Source organism: Sus scrofa, chromosome 1 (genome assembly GCF_054392235.1).
Source record: "Sus scrofa isolate SSC_HxYL_T2T_F1_AM1 chromosome 1, Sscrofa_HxYL_maternal_Yorkshire_Landrace_v2.0, whole genome shotgun sequence".
Taxonomy (NCBI): domain Eukaryota; kingdom Metazoa; phylum Chordata; class Mammalia; order Artiodactyla; family Suidae; genus Sus; species Sus scrofa.
This window is the reverse complement of record NC_139383.1, coordinates 27,525,149-27,550,078: the sequence shown is the minus strand read 5'-3', so window position 1 is coordinate 27,550,078 and position 24,930 is coordinate 27,525,149. Positions and strand designations below refer to the sequence as shown.

Below are 24,930 nucleotides of genomic sequence, written 5' to 3'. Positions count from 1 at the left end.
GATTAAAGACTTCAATTCTGCGCTGTCTTCTTTCACCACCACATTTCCTGCCATCCGAGCACCAGCTAAAGGCAAGCTGCCAGCTCACTCTGAGATAAGTATTTTCCTAGTCTGCACATTATCTAAGCTAGAAAATAGAGTGAAGTGTTTTAGTTTGAAAGGCTTTTCAACTAAAGATCCTGCTGAGCTTATGGCTTCATCTGGAAGCAAGGGTAAAGGAAGCGTGTCAATGCCAGTGACGGATTTAATTAAATGAAACAGTTGATCCCATCAACAGGAACTTGAAAACAAGATTTCAGAAAAAGAACTGAGAGCTGCTACCACCTCTGAGTATGGAAGATTGAAACTGAGAGGGCTCAAACAGAGAGATCTATGGCATCACTTTGCAAAGAGCTGCCGGTAATTCTCAAATGTGATGCTAAAGCTATATTGCTTTGGATCGTGTTCCGAGAACTATCAGGATGTGGATGGCACCAGCTGAGATGGACAAGACATTTTTAAAGTGTATGTGTGTGTTATACATTTAAACATCTAAATTTGATAGAGACTAGCCAAAATGAGGTGCAGACCAGAACCTATGAGGCATCATTTCTCATGAGCTAAGAGCACCATAAAAAGAGACTGGGAGCACCACGTCTAACTCTGACCCACATGAGTAATAAGTGAGAGAGTTAGGGTAACAATGCAAGGGAGGCTGACGCTTTTCACCATGGTAATGCTGACGATATTGATGATGACAATGTCAACAAAGCTGTGGCATGAATTAAAAGCACACATCTATCTGGTCTGAAGAGAAATCTTGACTTCTTGAGCTAAGAGATAATCTTTTCCTAGGGAAGCACCCTTTACAACTGAGCCAGAAACCAAGTTTCCTAGCAAAAAGATGAAAATGTATCTCATTTCTCTGATTTTGAGAAGTACTTTTAAAAAGTAAAATTTAGGAGTTCCCGTCATGGTGCAGCAGAAACGAATCCAACTAGGAACCATGAAGTTCGATCCCTGGCCTCGCTCAGTGGGTTAAGGATCCGGCATTTCGGTGAGCTGTGGTGTAGGTTGCAGACACGGCTCAGATCTGGCATTGCTATGGCTGTGGTGTAGGCCGGCACAGCTTAGCCTGAGAATCTCCATATGCTGTGGGTGCAGGCCCGAAAAGCAAAAAAAAGTAAAATTTAAAGCATAAGCTAAAGCAAATCCATTTGCAGAAAATACACATACCAACCAGATGATCATCATCTGTCATTTTAGGGCATGAAAACCAGTACATTAATCCTATTACAATCTCAAGTGCATGATGTTCTTTAAATAAAAGAAACAAAATAGAAATGTCCTAGAGTTAAGTGAAAAGTACTTACTGGAAATCTAACTACGGTGACATCTGTCTTTGTGGCCTCAACCAGGAAATCCATCCAGAAGTCCACAAGTTCCTGTTTGGCAATAGGCTGTTCTGAAGTCAGCTTCACAAAATGCTTATATATCAAAATTGTCTCTACAATAGACTTAAGGTACCTAAAAATCAAAAGACATGAAGCACAAAAATAGGCAAATTTAGAACCACCTGTTCCCATGTATCCCAGTCTTACTCTGTAAATATCATTGAGTATAGCTCAGGAAAATCCACTGAATAGTTCATAATAACCTACATGGGAAAAAAGAATAAATATTTTTATATGCATTCATTTTGCTATACACTGGAAACTAATACAACACTGTAAATCAACAATACTCCAATAAAATTATATTTAAAAAATTATTCATTCTGGGGAGTTCCTGTTGTGGCTCAATGGGTTAAGAACCTGACTAGTATCCATAAGGATGCCGGTTTGATCCCTGGCCCTACTCAGTGGGTTAAGGATCTGGGGTTGCTGTGAGCTGCGGTGTAGGTCGCAGGTGCAGCTCTGATTGGACCCCTAGCCCAGAAACTTCCATATGCTGCAGGTGTGGCCCTAAAAAAAGAAAAAAAATTATGCATTCTCATTCACCAAACTTTACTATTTGTTATATGCTGTGCACTATCATGTGTTAGCGCATTCACAAAAATTCAATAAAGTAGGCTGTTTTACTCCCACTGAAAAGATGAGGAAACTGAGGCTTAGACGACTTAAGCAATTGGACTGGACTATACATCTACTTAAAACATAACTTTTAAAATAATACCTATGTTCTAGTCAAGGAAGAGGTTAATGCATTTGTCTTAAAATTTGCTTCTTTGAGAAAGCTTTTATCAATGGACACTTTATAAGAGATATTATTTTTCTCTGAAGTAATTCAGCTCATATATACTATATGAATATCCTCACCCCTTAAGACAGATGATGCCTTGAAGGAAAAAATTTAGGAAAAAGTGAGGAGCAAAGTAATTATTGAGATAATATGTATGTAAGCACTATACTACAAAACTATAAACTATATATATATAAACTACAAAGTATAAATGTGGATTTTAAGTTCATGGAAACAAAGTATTGTTTTGTGCTTATTACTACTGTATAAAGTAACGTGTCTTCTTGTCAACAGCAGTCAGGATACCTCAAACCAAAGCTCTTTGCACCTGTGCTTCAGTCTCCTCCTCAACCATGAGAATGGCTGTCATAGAGAAATAATCCACTTAATTGCACGGAAGGTGTGCATTTATTGGTTCATTGATTTCATGTCATTTACTAAATGCCTGCTGTTGACATGCTACTGACAGTGCAGCCCTATTCTCAAGCTGCACACTGTGCCAAGGAGACAAAAATGTAGAAGGTCCATGAAATAAATACCCATGGAGCCGTAACTAACAAAGATACAACTAACAAAAGCTACACGGGCAATATCAATAGAGATATGACTAAGGAAAAGAAAGAAAATTCCTGAGGCGAAAGAATCACAGGTACATAACACCATCCACGATCTTCTCTCTGGTGTGGGGAAGGGTTTTAGGTGGGTTTATGTGGTTTATGAGCAGATGTGACCAGCAAGTGTGCCCCAGGTGGAGAAGAGTATGGGAGCACGAAGCTCAGCCTCTGCTGAGATGCATGCAGGGAGCCCAGAGCTGGCTGTTCACTGTAAACTGAGAGCAGCGTAAACCCAGGGGAATGACAAGGGCTGAGGTTTAATGACTAAGGGCGAATCTTGCTTGCCGCACCAAGGCTGTGAGAAGCCATTAAACTCTACTGATTTAAAGATTTCAATGGAGGGGATGGATCTGACATGCATTTCAGAAAGATCAGTATGGGGAGGATTTGCTAACGAAGGAGACTTGCATGTGAGGAAATGCTTTAAGAAGCCCTGAAGGTCTGCCTTGGTGGACAGCTCCTCAAGTGGTCCCTCTGATGGCACGAGGTCAGTGGCCAGAGCTCTGAGCAGCTCCGAGCCTTTCTTGATATCCCTGTTCAGCTTTAAAGTCTGTACAAGCTAATGGTCAATCATTACATGCGATGCATACTGAAAAAATGAATAGTTCTAAATGCAGATGGAATTTTGTTTTCCTCGCTCCAATCACCACATCCACAGTGAGGCGATACGGGTGCATGCCAAGAAGAATGTGAAATTAAAAAAAAAAAAACACACCTAATAGAGGAAACATCTCAATGTGTCAGTAAGCCCTAAGTGAAAAGCAAGAATGAGATTGGCTCCTGAAGGATACAAAAGGCATGTGTTTGGAGCAGAGACCTGGGAGGCTGAGAAGGAAGCTGCAGATGTAAATTCGAGGCCTCTGCATGATTCAAATGGATGGCACTGACCAACCTGTGCTAGTAGGTCGGACAATGTGATAGAAAGGCTAGGCTTGGTGGCCGGTGGACATCATCCGTGTCCAGCTAGCAGAACTTACATACAACCCAGTTTATTTATAAGCATCAGTTTTTCCTCCAGAGTCTGCATTTTATTCTCTAAGCAAATAAAATCACCTAATTGTCAGTTCAACAACTTTAACAATTTAAAAACAAGTGATAGGCGCTTTCACTAACAATGACTGTAGGAACATCTAACAATTGACTGTTACCATGCTGGTGTCTTCAGCTTAAAAAGCTTTTCAGATGCTTGAATGACTCTCAAGTGGTCATTGGCCAGGACACTTGCCCCCAGGAAAAAACCAACTTCCCAGTAGCTCTGGAGTTTTTCCAAGTTTCCTTTTTTACCAAGAAGGCTACTTAGCTTCACCCCTAGAAGATAAAGAGAGAAAATAATGTTACAAACACAAGGCAGGTAGACAGAGCTGATTTTTTATTAAAAATCCAAATTAAGCTTTCATTTCTCCTTTCAGATTAAAATAGCGGTGTTAAGTTTCTAGCAAGGGCTGAAGTTCACTGTAAAAAAAAAAAGTCAGACTAATCAGAAAGGTACACAGAAGAAAGTGAAAATTTCCCTTTAATTTGAAAATTCCAAAACTACTAGTGTTGCAGTGATATACATCATTCCAGAATTTTTATATACGTCTGAATATGCATAAATTAAAAGGTGACAACACTCAAAAGTTTGCTATGTAACCTCCTTTTTTTTTTTCATATCATGGATTCCTTAGTTACTTGAAAGGGAAATATGCTAAAATTCTATCAGTCAAACTAGAAATGTATAAAATATATAGAGTTTGCAAGAGTAAAAGCCTAAAATAATTAATGATTTTATATGCAAAAACAGTTACTATACATTTAGAAAGTTAAAGAAATAAAGAAACTGACAGGTAACACTGTCTCGATTATTGTGGTTTTTAAAAAGACTTGAAATCAAGTCCATGTAAATCCTTCAACTTTGTTCTTTCTCAACATCATTTTGGTACATCTGGGTTCTTTACATTTCATTCTAACTTTTAATCCCTACTCTCTCTTGTACTATTTTTGCATTTGTAAGTATTGCTTAAAAAGAATATGCTTCTGGGAGTTCCCGTCATGGCGCAGTGGTTAACGAATCCGACTAGGAACCATGAGGTTGCAGGTTCGGTCCCTGCCCTTGCTCAGTGGGTTAACGATCCGGCGTTGCCTTGAGCTGTGATGTAGGTTGCAGATGCGGCTCGGATCCCGCGTTGCTGTGGCTCTGGAGTAGGCCAGTGGCTACAGCTCCAATTCGACCCCTAGCCTGGGAACCTCCATATGCCGCGGGAGCGGCCCAAGAAATAGCAAAAAATAAAAAAAAATAAAAAAATTCTAAAAAAGAATATGCTTCTGGAGTTCCCATCATGGTGCAGTGGTTAACGAATCCGACTATGAACCATGAGGTTGTGGGTTCGGTCCCTGGCCTTGCTCAGTGGGTTAAGGATCCAGCATTGCCGTGAGCTATGGTGTAGGTTGCAGACGCGGCCAGATCCTGCATGGCTGTGGCTTTGGTATAGGCCGGTGGCTACGGCTCCAATTCCATCCCTTGCCTGGGAATCTCCATACGCTGCAGGAGCAGCCCTAGAAAAGGCAGAAAGACAAAAACAAAAAACAAACAAAAAAAACCCAGAATATGCTTCTGCAGAGTTGTTTAGTGTCACTAACATCTACAACATATGCCAGGAAAGTCACTTATTTATTTATTGTCTTTTTAGGCCTGCATGTGGGGCATATGAAGGTTCCCAGGCTAGGGATCGAATTGGAGTTGCAGCTGCCGGTCTACACTGCAGCCATAGCGACACCATATCCGAGCTGCATCTGAGACCTACCTATACCACAGCTTGTGGCAACACCAGATCCCTAACCCACTAAGCAGGGCCAGGGATCGAACCTGAATCCTCATGGATACTATGTCAGGTTCTTAACTTGCTGAGCCACACGGGAACTCTAGGAAAGTTAATAAGTGTCAGGCAAGTGATTGGAGATTTGGGAGTGAGGTAAAAAGATGGAATAACATAGAGCGGCATAAGGCCATTCAAGGACTGTCCAGGGAAAGTGTAGCTAGTTCGTCTCACTATTTGCTATTTATTAATAATCTCAGAGTTACAGAAGTTTACTTGCTAACTTGTTCAGTAGAGATGCCAATAATTTCTGTCTAGTGAAATAGTTAATCTCTAAGATTTATAACCTGTTGGTCATAAACTAGCTTTTTAAAAAACTTAAACTCAGAAATCTGATTCTAGCATTGCTTTGTTAAATTATGAATATTCTAGCTTCTTAAACTCACTTGAAATAGGACATAGCCTCTTACTGTTCCCATGAGTTAAATCAAATCTTTTATATCTTATATTAACTGAGTAATGAATTTACCTTTTTGAAATACTTTAATGAAAAAAAATATTAAAAAACCTTTATACTGCTTTTTATTATATAATTCCATGTAAGCCATGGGTATCTTAGGAAAAAGCCTATTTGGGAATTCTTCACATTTTGTAACAATAAATTAAGAAGAGAATAGCTTTGCCACCTTAAAATTTCATGAGACTGAAAAAAATCATACATGTGTATGTAATGACATCTATGATCTCCTATTGGGACATAAAAAATAGAACAAACACAAATGGAAGAAGAACGTGCAGGGGCAAAATAAGATACTAAAAATGTGTGTCTCTATCAACTTCACTTGAAAACAAACATCTCTTTTTTGTGTCTTATTTGCAGAACAATGAATGCAGGACTGACTGATGTAGGACCAAATCATTTAAATATTTACTAGGGATTATGAAAGTACTTAGCAGTAACATTACAATATTAGTTTTAAAATTAAATTTCATATTTATTCTTACACATCATAAATTCATTCTACGAGGGTGATATTTAGCTTTGGTCATGGCATAAATGTGTCACATGATTGTGACACTGAGCCTTTCAGCATTTGGACAAAAAGTATTTTTTTTTTAATGGCAGAGTATTTTTTACTAAAATACTCCTCATTTTAACTTTCCATTGTGAAGAACATCAAACATACATGAAAGTAGAAGAAACACTACTGTGAATGGCCACATTTTCAATGACTGCTAACATTTTGCTATTGCTTCATCTCCTTGAATATTTTTGCTGAATCATTTCAAATTAAATTACAGATATCATGACAATTCACCCTTAAACACTGCATCAAATACCTTTTAAAAATCTCCTACGTATCCTATTTGATTATTGCATCTAACAAAAATAATTCCCTCAATTATCTAATATCTGGTCCTAAGTCATGTTCCCTAACTGTTCCCCAAATATCTCCTATAGTCTGTAAAAAAAAAAGGAATCTAAAACTACATCTGTTTTTTATATCTCTAGGTCTCTTTTACCCTGACCAATCCACCCACACTTTTTTCCATGATATTGATTTTTTTTTTTTCTTTTTAGGGCCACACCTGCAGCACATAGAAGGTCACTGGCTATTGGAGCTGCAGCTGCTGGCCACAAACACAGCCACAGCAACACTGGATCCAAGTTGCATCTGTGACCTATGCCACAGCTTGCAAGCAAAGCCAGATCCTTAACCCACTGACTGAAGCCAGGGATCGAACCCACATCCTCACAGACACTATGTTGGCTTCTTAACCTGCTGAGTTACAACAGGAACTCCTCCATGACATTGACTCTTTGAAGAGACCAGGAAGGAAGTTCTGAAGAATGTCTTTACGTTCTGGATCTGTCTGATTGCACTTTGTAGTATTATCTGACTTATTTTTCTAGCCAACTGTAATTCCTATTAACTGATTGTTAGATCTGAAGGTTTGGGTTAAACATTTTTGGTGGGAGATTTCATAGGAGATGCTGCTTACTTCACGTTCACTGTATCAGGTGGCAAGCCACCATTAGGGATGCCAGTTGCATCCCTGACAGCTGGATCCCTGGGGGGACATATACAATGGACGGCACAGGTCCATTTGTTCCTTTGTGATTAGCAAGCAATCTGTGGGTGAGCTCTGGTATCATGTAAATACGGTGAATGAAAATTAAAAAAAATAAACATCTTCTCTTAATGGTTTTAGTTCTAATTGATGATCCTTGTCAGAATCATTATTTCAACATCACTATCATTATCAGCTTTCTCATTCCTTCTACTTTATTAGATACCACTCTTGAAGAACACATTCTCCTGAAGAATGTATAGTTCGTATGTAGGATGCCTTAGGAAGAGCTTTATCTCCTCAACTGGATGAACTACAGTATCCTTTTCAAAGGAAGGGAAGGGACTAAATTTTTTTCCCTATAATTTGCAATTTTCTGAGAATCTGGTCAACCCCATATATGACAATTGTTGGGTTTTTTTTGTTTGTTTGTTTTTGGGGCCGCAGTTGTGGCGTATGGAAGTTTCCAGACTAGGGGTCAGATTGGAGCTACAGCTCCCGGCCTACACCACAGCCACAGCAACGCCAGATCCGAGTCGACTCTGTGACCTATACCACAGCTCATGGCAACACCAGATCCTTAACCCACTGAGGGAGGCCAGGGATCAAACCCAAATCCTCATGGGTCCCAGTCGGGTTTGTTACCACTGAGCCACAATGGCAACTTCTCTGTGTTTTTAAATCCTCATGGTAAATAGCCAAAAAAAAATCAATGACTACTCAAAAACTGAGAAAGTAAAACAGATCATGAAGCAATTAGTTATAACCTCAAACAAACACACTACTAGAATTAAGAGTCTTTGCACAACAGATTATGTTGGGTTCGTTACCACGGAGCCATGATGGGAACTCCCATCTTAATTTTTAATTGTTTACCATTTATAAATAAATCAAATTTCAAAATACAACTAAAGAAAATATTTCCTAAAATCCAATTATTATCAGAACTCAAGAACTCTAATTTATGTGTTCGCTGGGAATTAACAGAAAAAATGGAGGATATAATTTATATCTTATAAATTAGTTATCTTATTTATATCAGAAAATTTGGATCAAAAAAAGCATGCAGTTGTATATTTTTAAATATGCCAAAAATGTTTTAGTCTTGTTTTTTATCATACACTATTAACATCATTATTAAAATATTCATTTATTTGGTCAACCTGTTTTTCTTTGAGAATTCCTTTAATCCCATTTTACCATATAAATACTAAATTTAGATCAACCTAGTTTTTTTTTTTTTTTTTTTTTTTGTCTTTCTGTTTTTTTAGGGCCGTACCCACAGCATGTGGAGGTTCCCAGGCTAGGGGTCCAATTGGAGCTACACCATAGCCACAGAAACAAGGGATCCCAGTCACATCTTTGACCTACACCACAGCTCAGGGCAACACCGGATCCTTAACCCAATGAGGGAGGCCAGGGATCCAACCCGCAACCTCATGGTTCCTAGTCAGATTCGTTTCCGCTTCACCATGACAGGAACTCCCCCTAGATCAACCTATGTTAATCAACATAATTTATTATTGAGTAGAATCTAAATTAGTGAGTTTTAACTGCCTTTTAGTTATTAAGAATGTGCAATTTCGCACATAGTATTTTAGACGCCTAAAAATTAGCTCTTATAGGAGCTAAAATTTCATTATCAACTCACATTTTTAATCTGTGTATGTTTTGAAATTTCCAAAATTAGAAATTCAACTTCATATGTTTTCAAATGCTTGTTCAAGATGTATTATGAGTGAGCTCTTGTAAAAAATTGAAGTATATTTCCTTTACAAAGTTACATTAATCACAGTTCCTCAAACCTCAGAGTGCTGGCCATTCTTTTCTTCTTTTCAACTTTTAAAAGCTATAATTGGCATAGCACTGTGCAAGTTTAAGGTGTATAATGTGCTGATTTGATACGCTTACATCTGGCAAAATGATTACCGCTATAGCATTGGCTGACACCTCAATTACGTCATGTAGTTTCCTTTTCTTTTTTGTGGTGAGAACATTTAAGATCTACTCCCTTAGAAGAATGCTGACCATCTTAATCTGAGATTTAACTTAAAAATGAGAATTTAGAATAGGTAACTTTCAAACCACTATGTTATGGCTCTACCAACACATGCAAATCAGTGTCAATTTCTATGATGATCTGGAAGCTTCAGCCTCAAGTTCAAGAACAGAGCAATAAAAATCATTTTCAGATCACAGATGCATACAGAATCGTGGCTAGTATAGAGTAGTGAAAATAATCTTAGATGCAGAATTTTATTATAATCATAATTTCTGAAAAGTACACATATTTTTTTCTGACTTCATTTGCCAACTAAAAAAAGTACTTCAGGTAAAGCTTTGTGCATTGAATATCACTGAAGTCCAGCAGTGATAAGCACTGTATCATTCTTTCAGTCTGGGTCTTTTAAAAAGTACTTTATACTCAAACTTCACTTGCCTTCAAAGATTTCCCAGAACATTACATAAGGCTATTTTATAATCCCTCCCCAAATAATGTAAAAAGAAGTCCAGGGCTCATTGCTTTCCTTATACAAGAATAAACAAAACATTCTCCAGTTAAAAATCATTAACGGAAACGTTTCTTCTACAATTTATAGCTTCACAAAGATCAATTTTTTCTCCTCTATGAAAAATATGGCAATAGATATCTATGTCTGTAGTAAAAATTCTTACAAGAGTTGGAAGGGTTCTCTGAAAGAGGGTGGTTAGACACTCAAGAGAGAGTAAAATCGGATTACCTTAGACAGCATCCAGTATCTTGGACCTTAAAAAATGTTATGAAAGGCAGAATCAAGGAAATTACACAAAATTTATTTACTAAGTGTTCTAATTTTTTTTAATTCCAAAGAGAAGTCAGCATATGAGACAGTGCCCACTGATAAAAGGGACAGAATTACATTCAATCAATGGCTACAATTCAGAGATGGTCTCTGAGGTGACCAGTCCCTGCCAAGACTGCCATCTGCTTGACCTGTTGTTCTGGGCTTTGGGAGGCGCACTTCCAGCAACACTGAGATCATAGGGCAGGTGTGCATGAGAAATAGAAACAAAATATCAGAGTTCTCCCTTCCTTCCTTTTCTTTCTTCCTTCCCTTCTTCCTTCCTCTCTTTCCTCCCTCCCTCTTCCTTCCTTCCTCTCTTCCTTCTTTCCTTCCTTTTCTCTCTCTTTTTTCTTTTCTTTCTTTCTTTTTTCCTTCCTTTCTTTTTCTTTCCTTCCTTCCTTCTTTCTTTCCTTCCTTCCTTCTCTCTCTTTCCTTCCTTCCTTCTCTTTCTTTCTTTCTTTCTTCCTTTCTTCCTTCCTTCCTTCCTTCCTTCCTTCCTTCCTTCCTTCCTTCCTTCTCTCTCTCTCTCTCTTTCTTTCTTTCTCTTTTCTTTCACCAGGAAAGCAGAATCAATCTAATAGGATGCTTTCTGGATGTTCTGCAAAACATCACCTTATTTAGGAGTTGAGGGCTGCATATAGAGCCCGTATTTTTAATAAAACCAAGAGTTGGAATAAAAAATATTAACCAGGGGATTTTTAGAATCAGGTAAAATAAACTAAAAACTGAATTACATCCCAATGTCAGGATTCTGCACCACAGTATAAAATATGAAACAAGGAGACATAATTTGCTTTTTTTCAGGAAGTCAAATGAGATAGAAAACAAATGGACTGTCAAAGATTCATTTTCTTTCCACCAAGTTGGGTCCAGTTTCTTGATTTCCATGTAAAATATCAATACATAATTACCAACTTTTCGGAGTTCAAAGGAAGATTCAAATTGGTGCCCAGATGCCAGGAGGAGGACCGCATAATTAATTCCTGACTGTAGTGTTGGCTCAGATTCAAATGCCTTTTTGAACCTGTAAAAAAAAAAATGTACAAGTTTACTTTCTTGATCATGAAACTGAGTTTGCAATAGGTTCTGTTTGCATAACTCCAAGGCCTGAGCAAGTAAAAATATTCCACTGGCCTTCACCCCAGAATCTAGTGTGCTATTAGGATTTAATGCTTAAGTAACTGCATGTTCACTCAGCCTCACCACAGCAGCCCTGGTCTTTTAAAAATTCCTCTCTTCAACAGTCTTCCAGAAATGTGAGACATCGTGTGTGTGTGTGTGTGTGTGTGTGTGTGTGTGTGTAAGCTTGTGTAAGAGGTGAAAATGTAAAGATAAGAACCCTGCACATATTCTTTTTAAAGTGGTTTTCAAAAAGCTTTAAAAAATACACAGAGCAATGAAGACCATCTAGGTAACATACTGAATCAATCACTTCCATAAGCGTGATAGAGAAATGCAACAAGCAATGTCGCTTCCTTAATTTCTAATAAGAAATTAACAAAAACAGATTGTGCCTGAGCATACTAATTTTGGCTCAAAGAGAATGAGGACCCTTTTCTGAATATTCATAAAACTGAATATCAACCTTTAAAAATGCTATGACATTTGAAAAGCCTTCAGTGCCTGCACATCCACTGTATTTTCAAGGTCATACTTCCCAGGATCCGTTCAAGGTTCTCCTCACATACATCATTAGTGGGCAACAACACTCAATACTATTTCACATGAGAGTATGAAGAAGAACAAAACTGAAATAAATGCTCCAGAAACTGAGACAAACAAGAAATAAATGCTCCAGAGACTGAGACAAACATGAAAAATGAAATCTCTATTTTAAAAAAATCAGATTGAGGAATTGCCACTGTGGCTCAGCAGGTTAAGAACCTGATTGGTGGAGTTCCCGTCATGGCTCAGTGGTTAATGCATCCAGCTAGGAACCATGAGGTTGTGGGTTCGATCCCTGGCCTTGCTCAGTGGGTTAAGGATCTGGCGTTGCTGTGAGTTGTAGGTCACAGACTTGGCTCAGATCCCAAGTTGCTGTGGCGAAGGCCGGTCTTGGATTAGACCCTAGCCTGGGAACCTCCATATGCCACAGATGTGGCCCTAGAAAAGACAAAAACAAGCAAACAAACAAACAAAAACCTGATTGGTATCCATGAGGATGTGGGTTCAATTCCTAGGCTCGCTCAGTGGGTTAAGGATCCAGCATTGCCATGAGCTGCGGTGCAAGTCACAGATGCAGCTTGCATCCCTGTGTGTTGCTGTGGCTGTGGTGTAGGCTGTCAGCTGTAGCTCTGATTCAACCCCTAGCCTGGGAATTTCCATATGTCGCAGGTGCAGCCATAAAAAGAGGGGGGAAAAATCAGACTGAGGAAAACACAAGGACTAAACACCTAATGAATGACCATTTAATGATACAAAAAAAGGATTCTTAGAGGAAAACACATTAAAATTCCAAGACAAAGCCATTCTTATTAAAATCATTAATTGTGAAAATGAAAGATGAGAATAGCAAAAATGGTAGCTGGCACCATTGGTATGTTAGAGTAGACTCTTGGCTTTACTTACACTTGAAATTTTCCATAATTTAAAAAGGTAAGTTAAATGGTGAAAGAAAAGGAAAAGTATATCTTTTCTGAATATTGAGAATCATGTACGCTTTTTAAGGGTCTTACTTTTAAAAAAAATTTTATGGCCGCACTTGTGGCATACGGAAGTTCCTGGGCCAGGGACTCAATCCAAGCCACAGCTGCAACCTATACCACAGCTGTGGCATTGCCAGATCCTTTAATCCACGGCCCCCATCGGGCTGGGGAGCAAACCCATGCCTCTGCAGTGACCTGAGCCACTGCAGTTGGTCTTAATCCACTGTGCCACAGTGGGAACTCCAGGTCTTGCTTTTTATTTATTTATTTATTTTTAAAATAGAACAGATATCTCTGAAAGGAAACAAGATCAAATAAGTATTAATCTTAACAAGTTGGCTTGGAATGAAAAAAAATATTTCCAACTGCATCATTGTTGCTGATTAAAAATCATTTTTAATCTCTCCAGAAGTACAGGTGTTTCCCAAATCTAAAATGGAAAAAGTATGTGCCCAGACTGCTGATATCTAACGCAGGTCATATGGAGAAAATACATGACTTATAAGTCTTATACTCATAAGCTCCAAAGGTCTTTGAGTTTGTTCAGAGGTGAGTAGGAGGTTCCAGTAAAAAAAGATACAGGAGAGGAGTTCCCGTCGTGGCTCAGTGGTTGACGAATCCGCCTAGGAACCATGAGGTTGCATGTTCGATCCCTGGCTCCCTCAGTGGGTTAAGGATCCGGTGTTGCCATGAGCTGTGGTGTAGGTCACACACTCGGCTCGGATCCCACATTGCTGTGGCTCTGGTGTAGGCTGAGGGCTATAGCTCCGTTTGACCCCTAGCCTGGGAACCTCCATATCCTCGGGTGTGGCCCTAGAAAAGGCAAAAAAAAAAAAAAAAAAAAGATACAGGAGGAGAAAGGAGTTAATATCTTTCTTTCTACCAACACTTTCTCCTAATTCGTATCAAGATATGTATTATTTTTCAACAAATTCTTTCATTTCTCTAAAAAAAAAAAAAAACCCATGGAATAATTCTCTTAAAATATAAAGGAAGGTGCAAAAAGCAAGACAATCCCAAATCAATCAACAAATATTGGCTAAGTGCTGCCTATGTGCTAAACTAACCAAAATTAAAAACTGGGCTTATATCTGTTTTTCTGTTACCATAAACAACACATTCTAAAATATTTTAAGCAAAATACAGATACAAATGATAATTTATATCTTCTATGGCTCACAGTACTTCATAATAATTAGGTTGGATATTGAAAAGAAAGCCTTAGGAAGTAGGAATTCTCACACACTGTAAAAGTAAATTAGTACAATATTTCTTAGCAGAAATTTGCCAATATCTACACAAAATTGTAAGATATAAAAAATTAATGCATACCTGTTGACATAATATTTCCATATCTATGAATTTATACTAAGGAAAAACATTAAATATGCAATCAAAAATATGGTTCCAAGGATATTTGTTACAAAATGAAATAGTACTTTCTAAATTTCCAACAATATTATAAAATGTAATATGGAATAAAATGTTTTCCAAATGTTGGAAAGCTATGTAACCATTTAAAAGGTACAAGAATACTCAAAGTCAGGGGAAAGCTTGAGTTTCCAAATAAGATGTAATAGTCTACTTGAGAGCCAACCCTCCTGTTAAAACAAGTAGGCAAGAAAAAGAATATACATCAAAAACTATAACTTTTTAAATTATAGTTGATGTATGATATTGTGTCAATTTATGCTGAAGAGCAAAGGGATTCAGTCATATATATATACACACACACATTCTTTTAAAAAATATTATTTTCCATCATGGTCTATCCCAGGAGGTTGGATATAGTTCCCTGTGCTATACAGTAGGACCTCATTGCTTATCCATTCTAAAAGTAATAGTTTGAATCTACTAACTCCAAACTCCCAGCCCACCCCACTCCCTCCTCCCTCCCCTTTGGCAACCATCAGTCTGTTCTCTATGTCTGTGAGTCTGTTTCTGGTTTGTAGATAGGTTTGTTTGTGTCATATTTTAGACTCCACATATAAGTGATATCATATGGTATTCATCTTTCTTTTTCTGACTTACTTCAGTTAGTATGATAACTAACTTTAGTTGCATCCATGTTGCTTCAAAAACATGTATTTCTAGACATTGGAGATCTATAGAAGCAGCAACAACAAAATCATTGAAATAAAAACTCTAAGAGTTGCCACTGTGTTGCAGTGGGTTAAGAATACAACTGCAGTAGCTTGGGTTGCTGCAGAGGCACGGGTTCAATCCCCAGATAGGTGCAGTGGGTTAAGGGATTCGGCATTGCCACAGTGGTATAAGTTGCAGCTGCAGCTCAGATTCAGTTCCTGGCCCGGGAACTTCCATATGCTGTGGGTGCAGACATTAAAAAACAACAACAAAACACAAAAACTCCAAAGAGTGATGTGTCTTTCCAAGGAGAGCTGAATTGCTTTTGTCTCTGTAGAAGCATTGGCTGATTCTGACCAGTATAGGCTTGGCATAGGCAGAGAAATTCTACCTATTTGAAACTCTACCAGGGAAAAGAGAAACAAGTTTATTTCCTGATAGTTGTATGGGTGAAACCTGGAGGAACCCCAAACATGTGGCCAGTTTTCTCCAGGGGACATTAATTGAGTGCTGGGGCTGTCTGGGTGGTTGGAGATGAGGTGGGGCTGTAACGGCAGAGTGAAACCCAAAGTCTGGCAGTACCTAGGAATGAAGTGCTACTAGAGTGAGTAGCTGCAGCAAGTACATGACAATCTCGTCCAAATTCTGGAGCTGTACAACACATGAGAACAAAAAGTTAAACTCGGAGTTACCGTCATGGCTCAGTGGTTTATGAACCTAACTAGCATCCATGAGGATGCAGGTTCGATCCCTGGCCTCGCTCAGTGGGTTAAGGATCTGGCGCTGCTGTGAGCTGTGGTGTAGGTTGCAGATGCGGCTGGGGTCCCATGTTGCTGTGGCTGTGTGTAGGCTGGCAGCTATAGCTCCAATTCGACCCCTAGTCTGGGAACCTCCATACACCGTGGGCGGTGGCCCTTAAATGACAGAAAGGCAAAAAAAAAAAAAAAAAAAAAGAAGGAAGAAGAAGTTAAACTGAAAATTCAGAAGGGGAGCTATAAAATCTCACACAGTATTTAAGGGATAAAAAGATAGAGCCCTGCTTGGCTCTCAACTGAAAGCTGAGGGTGGTCACATCCAGAAGGGACAAAACAGAGACAGACGGGGTCGACTAAAACTGAAACCCAGACCAACTCAACTCAATGGCATTTTTTGAGGTAATCTTCTCATCCTGTCTGGCCAACAGAGGAAAGTGAGAGCCATTTACAAAACAAAATAAAATCATCCTCAGTCGTAACCATTCTTATTTACAAAATTGTATGGTGTACAATAAAGAATTAGAGTCAAAAGAAAGAGTCAGGAAAATGTGACCAAGAAACAAAAGAGCAAAAAAAAATGAAAGGACCTGACTCACAGATAATTCAGATGCTGGAGTTTGTAGGCAAAGACTTTAAATAATTATTGCAAATATGGTAAAGAGGAGTTCCCATTGTGGCTCAGTAAGTTAAGGATCTGACATTGCCTCTGTGAGGCTGTGGGTTTGATATCTGGCCTCACTCAGTGGGTTAAGGATCTGGCATTGTCGCAAGCTGTGGTGTAGGTCGCCCATGCGGCTCAGATCCAGTGCTGCTGTGGCTGTGGCATAGGCTGCACCTGCAGCTCTGATTTGACCCCTATCCTTTCATATGCTGCAGGTGTGGCTCTAAAAAGAAAAAAAAAATGGTGAAAAAAGTTGAGAAAAAAATGGACAAATGAATGAAAAGACAAATAATCTCACAGAGGGTTGGAATATTAAAAAAATCAAATAATCTAGAACTAAAATACACCAATACCTGAAAATGATAATTCATTGTAAGGGTTTAACAGCAGACTAGACAGAACAGAAATAAGATTTGATGAAATAAAAAAAGAAAACAGATGCATAAAACGTATCTAAATGGAAGCAGAAAGCAGAAATGGTAGGGGGGAAAAAAACCCAGAGCATAAGACACATAGGAGATAGTTAAATGGTCTAACATATGTATCACTGTAGCCCCAGAAAGAGGAAAACAAAAATGCAGAACAAAATATCTGAAGACATAAGGCGAAAAATATTCCAAAACTGTTGAAAATATTAACCTATAGATTCAAGAAGCTCAGCAAACCTCAAGCAGGATAAAATAAAATCAGCACAGCCTACACTCTGAAACCAAAGACAAAGAGGAAAATCTTAAAATCAGCTAAAGAGAAAAAGAGATATTACCTTCAAAGGAGCAATAAAATTGATAGCTGACTTTGCAATACAAACTATGGAAGTCAAAAGATAAGGTAATGACATCTTTGGAGTAATAAAAGAAAAAAAAGAAAAGGTGTAAGACATATTTTCAAACAAGCAAAAACTGGCAGAATTAGTTGCCGGCAGATCCACACCTAAGAAAAAATACTATAAGTAATCAGGTTAAAGGATAGTGATTCTAGGAGTACCCATTGTGGCTCAGTGGTTAATGAATCTGACTAGGAACCATTAAGTTGAGGGTTTGATCCCTGGCCTCGCTCAGTGGGCTAAGGATCCAATGTTGCCATGAGCTGTGGTGTAGGTCGCAGACCATGCTCGGATCCCATGTTGCTGTGGCTCTGATTTAGGCCGGTGGCTACAGCTCCAATTCAACCCCTAGCCTGGCAACCTCCATGTGCCGTGGGAGCGGCCTAGAAATGGCAAAAAGACCAAAAAAAAAAAAAAGGATAGTGATTCTAGTTGGAAGCACGGAACAGCAAAATGAACATTAGGAAGGGTAAATATTTGACTGTATAAAATATATTGACTTTTTAAATTATTGAATTTTTAATCTGCTTTAAGTTTCCTTCCTTGTTCAATGAGTGGTAAAGTTCAAATTTAAGGTAGACTCTAAAAGCTGTAGCTTGACATCACTAGGGAATGACTGAAAGCATAACATGAAAAGTATTACTAAAGTGCTAAAAGGGATACAATGTAATTCTAAATTAACAAAAAAGGGGGGGACTAAAGGAACAAAGAACACAAGGAAATAAATAGAAAATAAATAGCAAGATGGTAGACATAACTGTAACTATCAGTTACCAGGTGATTACAAAATACTTGCTGGATGAAGAAAAGCTGCATCCACTTCTTACCAAGAGCCAGGCCGAGACAAGAGATAAGTACAGCCAGCCGTATAATCTATTCGCTTCTTTGGTAGTCTAAATCCTGACCTTGATTAAACCGTATGACCAGAAAGCTACATCCTTGGATTACATTAAATTAGTGAATTGCCTATCACCTTCACCACACTGCATTTTAATGTTACTGGAATTCACTATTTAATAAAAATATTGAGGCTATTATTTATATAGCTCATTGTTGCCTACTTAGGGTCTTACAAGAGAAATTCCTTTAATTTATTGCCAGGGAGAATACAGCATCCTCTGAAGCAGTGGCATAGGATTCATTTTTCATGCTATTGCTAAAAAGCTTATTGGCTCGAAGCTCAGTTAGACCAAGAATGTTGATCCTTATTACTGGCATATTTGTGTTTCTTGGCGCAACTGTCCATCTATAATTTATCATTTCACTCTTCTTTAAAAATCCAAACTTGATAAAAAAATACATAAAGATGCTAAAATACGAACCTAGCCATTTCAGCTACAGAGGACGTACCAGTCATTTTAGGGTAAGTGTGCCAAGTACCAAGAGCAAAGCCAGGTTTCTACATCAGCTCTGCTCCACATTGGTCTCCCCCTGGGACCTGGCCTGAAAGAGGAGCTTTCTCCAGAAAATGGCTTTTAAAGCTCTTGCTGATAAAGAGCATCAACCAACACCCACCCCATCCCCCAACCTGGTGTCATGGGGTGGGAAAACACAATCTTCCTGGGAACAAGACAGTGTATTTCTAACGATAATACCATCTAGCACTGATGATATTCTCCATGACAGGAAGCTGGGGTTCCTATCAGATAGCAAAAGAAACAGTAATCATAGCTGCCTCTCAGGGCTGGGCAGCTACTGGGTACAGGCATTGCCCTTGACACTTCAAGCATAATCTTTTTGATTGTGACAACTCTTTAAGGTAGGGAGGAGTCTCTCAAGTTTACTTATTAGGACAGGGAACCATGGAAATATTAAGTTATGCAGTTTACCCAGTTGCTGGATTCCAAAACTGAGTTTTCTCTGTATTACTCTGCCTATCCTTTGGTGGATGTTATTTTTTTGTTTGTTTGTTTTGTTTTAGTCCTGTTTCATTACTTCCTGCTTTTGTTTTTGTTTTATAATAAAAGGGAACTGGGGGAGTACCCGTACTAGCCAAGCGGAAACGAATCCAACTAGTAACCAGGAGGTTGCAGGTTCAATCCCTGGCCTCACTCAGTGGGTTAAGGATCCAGCGTTGCCATGAACTGTGGTGTAGGTTGTAGACACAGCTCGGATCCTGCGTTAATGTGGTGTAGGCCGGCAGCTGTAGCTCCCATTTGACCCCTAGCCTGGGAACCTCCATATACTGTGGGTGGGGCCCTAAAAAGAGAAAAAAAACGGGGGGGGGATTGGGTGAAATGGGGAAAATAATAATGAGAAATAGAAATAGAACTGCTTTTACATTAAGGATACGGTTTGAATTCTATATACTACAGAAACAGGTACTGACATATTCTTGGAAAGAATGGTGTTTGTCACAAAACATATTTGATCAATCTTACTAGACTAGAGAGTAATATTTTTAAAAGACTAATATGACAACACTGATGAATGTACCCACGAAAATGTGCCAAAGAACTTCTTTTGGTCATTGAAAAGTTTACAGTCAAACTAGCATGAACATGAACAATACATCAATCCTTACATAACTATAACACATATATGTACATATATGTGTATAACTGAATCACTTTGCTGTGCACCTGAAACGAACACAACATTGTCAATCAACTGTACTTCAATAAACAATAAAATTAAAAATCAAACAAATCTGTAAACAGTGATTAATAGTGTGAAATGATCTAGTAAGACATAAAGTGATGCGAGGTAGCTGAAGCTAAATTAAGACTTCGTGAAGGAAATAAATCTTACAGGTGGAACCAGGCATCTTAAGATAATTCTGGGGAGTATATTTGAGTAACTGTGGTTATTTCTACTATTGCTGATTTTTTCTATTTTAGTTCTAAATGTCTGCTGAAAGGATAATTTGTATTCCTTAATTCATTTTCACATTGAAGAGATGCAAAATTCTGCTTCGAGCTTTCAAAGAAATAGATTTTTGTCCAAGAGCTGCCTGCTGTCAGCACTGTATTTGTCACCTGTATTTGCAAGGCAGCTCTAAAAGAGGTTAAGTACTTGATAATGGAGTGATGAGTCTTTATAATAAGGACTTAGTTCACTTTTTACATCTGTGCTGAGATGTTCAACAAAGTCAAGAATAAAGGAAATATTCTTGAATCAATTGCTTTGAGCTAAAGAGCACCTACTTTCCATCAAAGAAAATCGAGCTCAAGTTCCTTCTATTTAGCTGTCATTTTCCCTCTTAGTGATATAACAGCTGTGATTCTCTCCGTGAGACATACAAGTAATTAAATTAGAATTTCATGGTGCTTTACATCTCTAGGGATATTTCTAAAATTATCACTCATGAAATAACTCACAGGCAAAGCACGGCAACATAAGAAAACTAGTGTCATATCACTGTTGATTCGATCTCGAGATGGGGGAAACCCTCTCCAATTCAAAGTGCTTATTTGTATATAATCTTTATTATAATAGGAAACTCAGGACGAAAAATTTAACAACTCAAAAATTCTATCTTTTTCCAATTCTTTTATTATTTGCATATTTTTCCAAAGAAAGGGAATTGTGCTTTTTAATAATCTGTTTTTAAATTTTGATATGATATTATGATACATGTTACTACTAAATATTTTTTTTTTTTGGTCTTTTTGCCTTTTCTAGGGCCGCTCCCACAGCATATGGAGGTTCCCAGGCTAGGGGTCAAATCAGAACTGTAACCGCAGGCCTATGCCAGAGCCACAGCAACTCGGGATCCGAGCCAAGTCTGCAACCTACACCACAGTCATGGCAATGCCTGATCCTTAACCCACTGAGCGAGGCCAGGGATCGAACCCACAACCTCATGGTTCCTAGTCAGATTCGTTAACCACTGCGCCACGACGGGAACTCCACTACTAAATATTTTTAAAAAACCACGATTTTCTTCTGGGCATATACCCAAAAGAATTGAAAGCAGGGAATTCAAACCCATGCTTTCAGGATATAAGATTAACATTCAGAAGTCAGTTGCATTTCTGTATACCAGCAATGAAATATTAGAAAAGGAATACAAAAACACGATACCTTGTAAAATTGCACCTCACAAAATCAAATACCTCGGAATACACCTGACCAAGGAGGTAAAGGACCTATATGCCGAGAACTATAAAACTTTAATCAAAGAAATCAAAGAAGATGTAAAGAAATGGAAAGATATTCCACGTTCCTGGATTGGGAAAATCAATATTGTAAAAATGGCCATACTACCCAAAGCAATCTACAGATTCAATGCAATCCCTATCAAATTACCCATGACATTTTTCACAGAACTAGAACAAACAATCCAAACATTTATATGGCACCACAAAAGACCCAGAATCGCCAAAGCAATCCTGAGAAACAAAAACCAAGCAGGAGGCATAACTCTCCCAGACTTCAAGAAATACTACAAAGCCACAGTCATCAAAACAGTGTGGTACTGGTATCAAAACAGACAGACAGACCAATGGAACAGAATAGAGAATCCGGAAATAAACCCTGACACCTATGGTCAATTAATCTTTGACAAGGGAGGCAAGAACATAAAATGGGAAAAAGAAAGTCTATTCAGTAAGCATTGCTGGGAAACCTGGACAGCTGCATGCAAAGCAATGAAACTAGAACACACCCTCACACCATGCACAAAAATAAACTCCAAATGGCTGAAAGACTTAAATATATGACAGGACACCATCAAACTCCTAGAAGAAAACATAGGCAAAACACTCTCTGACATCAATATCATGAATATTTTCTCAGGTCAGCCTCCCAAAGCAATCGAAATTAGAGCAAAAATAAACCCATGGGACCTAATCAAACTGAAAAGCTTTTGCACAGCAAAGGAAACCAAAAAGAAAACAAAAAGACAACTTACAGAATGGGAGAAAAGAATTTCAAATGATGCAACTGACAAGGGCTTAATCTCTAGAATATATAAACAACTTACACAACCCAACAGCAAAAAAGCCAATCAATTAATGGAAAAATGGGCAAAAGACCTGAATAGACATTTCTCTGAAGAAGATATACAGATGGCCAACAAACACATGAAAAAATGCTCAGCATCGCTGATTATAAGAGAAATGCAAATCAAAACTACCATGAGATACCACCTCACACCAGTCAGAATGGCCATCATTAATAAATCCACAAATAACAAGTGCTGGAGGGGCTGTGGAGAAAAGGGAACCCTCCTGCACTGCTGGTGGGAATGTAAACTGGTACAGCCACTATGGAGAACAGTTTGGAGATACCTTAGAAATCTATACATAGACCTTCCATATGACCCCGCAATCCCACTCTTGGGCATCTATCCGGACAAAACTCTACTTAAAAGAGACACGTGCACCCGCATGTTCATTGCAGCACTATTCACAATAGCTAGGACATGGAAACAACCCAAATGTCCATCGACAGATGATTGGATTCGGAAGAGGTGGTATATATACACAATGGAATACTACTCAGCCATAAAAAAGAATGACATAATGCCATTTGCAGCAACATGGATGGAACTAGAGAATCTCATCCTGAGTGAAATGAGCCAGAAAGACAAAGACAAATACCATATGATATCACTTATAACTGGAATCTAATATCCAGCACAAATGAACATCTCCTCAGAAAAGAAAATCATGGACTTGGAGAAGAGACTTGTGGTTTCCTGATGGGAGGGGGAGGGAGTGGGAGGGATCGGGAGCTTGGGCTTATCAGACACAACTTAGAATAGATTTACAAGGAGATCCTGCTGAGTAGCATTGAGAACTTTGTCTAGATACTCATGTTGCAATGGAAGAAAGGGTGGGGGAAAAATGTAATTGTAATGTATACATGTAAGGATAACCTGACCCCCTTGCTGTACAGTGGGAAAATAAAAAAAATTATAAAAAAAAAACCCCCATGCTTTCTTTCCCTTTATTTATTTATTTATTTTTTATCTTCTTGCCTTTTCTAGGGCTGCACCCGCGGCATATGGAGGCTCCCAGGGTAGGGGTCTAATTGGAGCTGTAGCCACCGGCCTACACCAGAGCCACAGCAACATGGAATCCAAGCCATGTCTGTGACCTACACCACAGCACACACAACGCCAGATCCTTAACCCACTGAGCAAGGCCAGGGATCGAACCCGAAACCTCATGGATGCTAGTCGGGTTCGTTCACCACTGAGCCATGACGGGAACTCCCAAACCCATGCTTTCAATATTTGTACACCCATGCTCACAGCAGCATTATTCACAATAGCCAAAAGATGGAAACAATCCAAATGTCCACTGACAGATGAATGGATAAACACAATGTGGTATATATACACAAAATGGAATATTATTCAGCCTTTTTTTTCTTTTTTTCTTTTTTTTTTTGGTCACACCTGTGGCATGCAGAAGTTCCCAGGCCAGGGATCAAAGGTGCACCACACCAGGGACCCGTGTCACCTCAGTGACAATACTGGATCCTTAACCCCTAGACTACCAGGGAACTCCTATTCAGCTTTTAAAAGGGAAATTCAGATACATGCTACCACATGGGTGAACCTTGAGCACATCATGCTAAGTGAAATAAGCCAGTCACAAAAAAGACAAATACTATATGATTCCACTTCTCTGAGATATCTAGGGTAGTCGAATTCATAGAGACAAAGCAGAATGGTGGTTGTCAGGGGCTGGGGGGAGGGGAGAATTGAAAGCTGTGGAATGGGTACAGAGTTTGAGTTTTGCAAGCTGAGAAGGTTGTGGGAGGATAGTGGTGATGGTAACACAGCAGTGTGAATGCACTTCAAGCCACTGAATCACACACTTAAAAATGGTTAAACGCTAAGTTTTATTTAGGTATATGTTTACCACCAACCTCCCACCCCCAGCAACTTTGAATGAATAACATTTCATCACTTGGGGATGGTATTCCTCCATTTAATTTTTTCCCCGCTGTTGGCCATTTAGGTTTCTTCCAATTTTTCATTACCATAAAATTCCGTGTAGTGAACATTGCAAACACAGCTTTGTTTCCACATCTGCTATTTCTTTAGGACAGATGACAAAGGACATAACTGGATGAAAGAACATGAATTATTTCAAGGCTCTTGATACATAATGCCAAACTGCTTTCCAGGAAGGCCTTACCAGTTGACATTCCCAAGAGCAGTGTAGGAGAGAGATTTTACCTCGCACCCAGGCCAAAGCAAAGTATTCTCATCTCTTTCCATTTCTGCTAATGGATAACAAGAAAGCACAGCTCCGGATTTTAATGGGCATGCATGTGACTGCTCCTGAGAGTGAACAGTTTTCATATGTTTAGGACCAATCTAAACTTTATCCTTCCAATAACTGCCAATTCTCTCAAATTAAAATGCAAAGCCATATTCTAAGAAGGCCAGGAAGATGGGAGAAGACAGATTTGGGAAATCTCTGAAGGGGAAGTAGGGCCAGGGCTTTAAACTCAATTTTTAAGGATATGAAG

General features: G+C 38.7%; 1 protein-coding gene across 13 annotated transcripts in view; it reads right to left on the bottom strand.

The window, feature by feature from the left end:
• Positions 1-24,930, bottom strand: part of MAP3K5 (mitogen-activated protein kinase kinase kinase 5) — a 254,320-nt gene that overhangs the window by 89,278 nt on the left and 140,112 nt on the right. For all 13 annotated transcript variants that reach the window (XM_085025230.1, XM_085025204.1, XM_085025224.1 and 10 more), the window contains 3 exons: positions 11,439-11,551; positions 3,983-4,142; positions 1,353-1,506 (listed from right to left, as the gene is read on the bottom strand). In XM_085025230.1, coding sequence (XP_084881356.1) covers positions 1,353-1,506; positions 3,983-4,142; positions 11,439-11,551 — 427 coding nt within the window. The remainder of the gene's footprint in view (positions 1-1,352; positions 1,507-3,982; positions 4,143-11,438; positions 11,552-24,930) is intronic.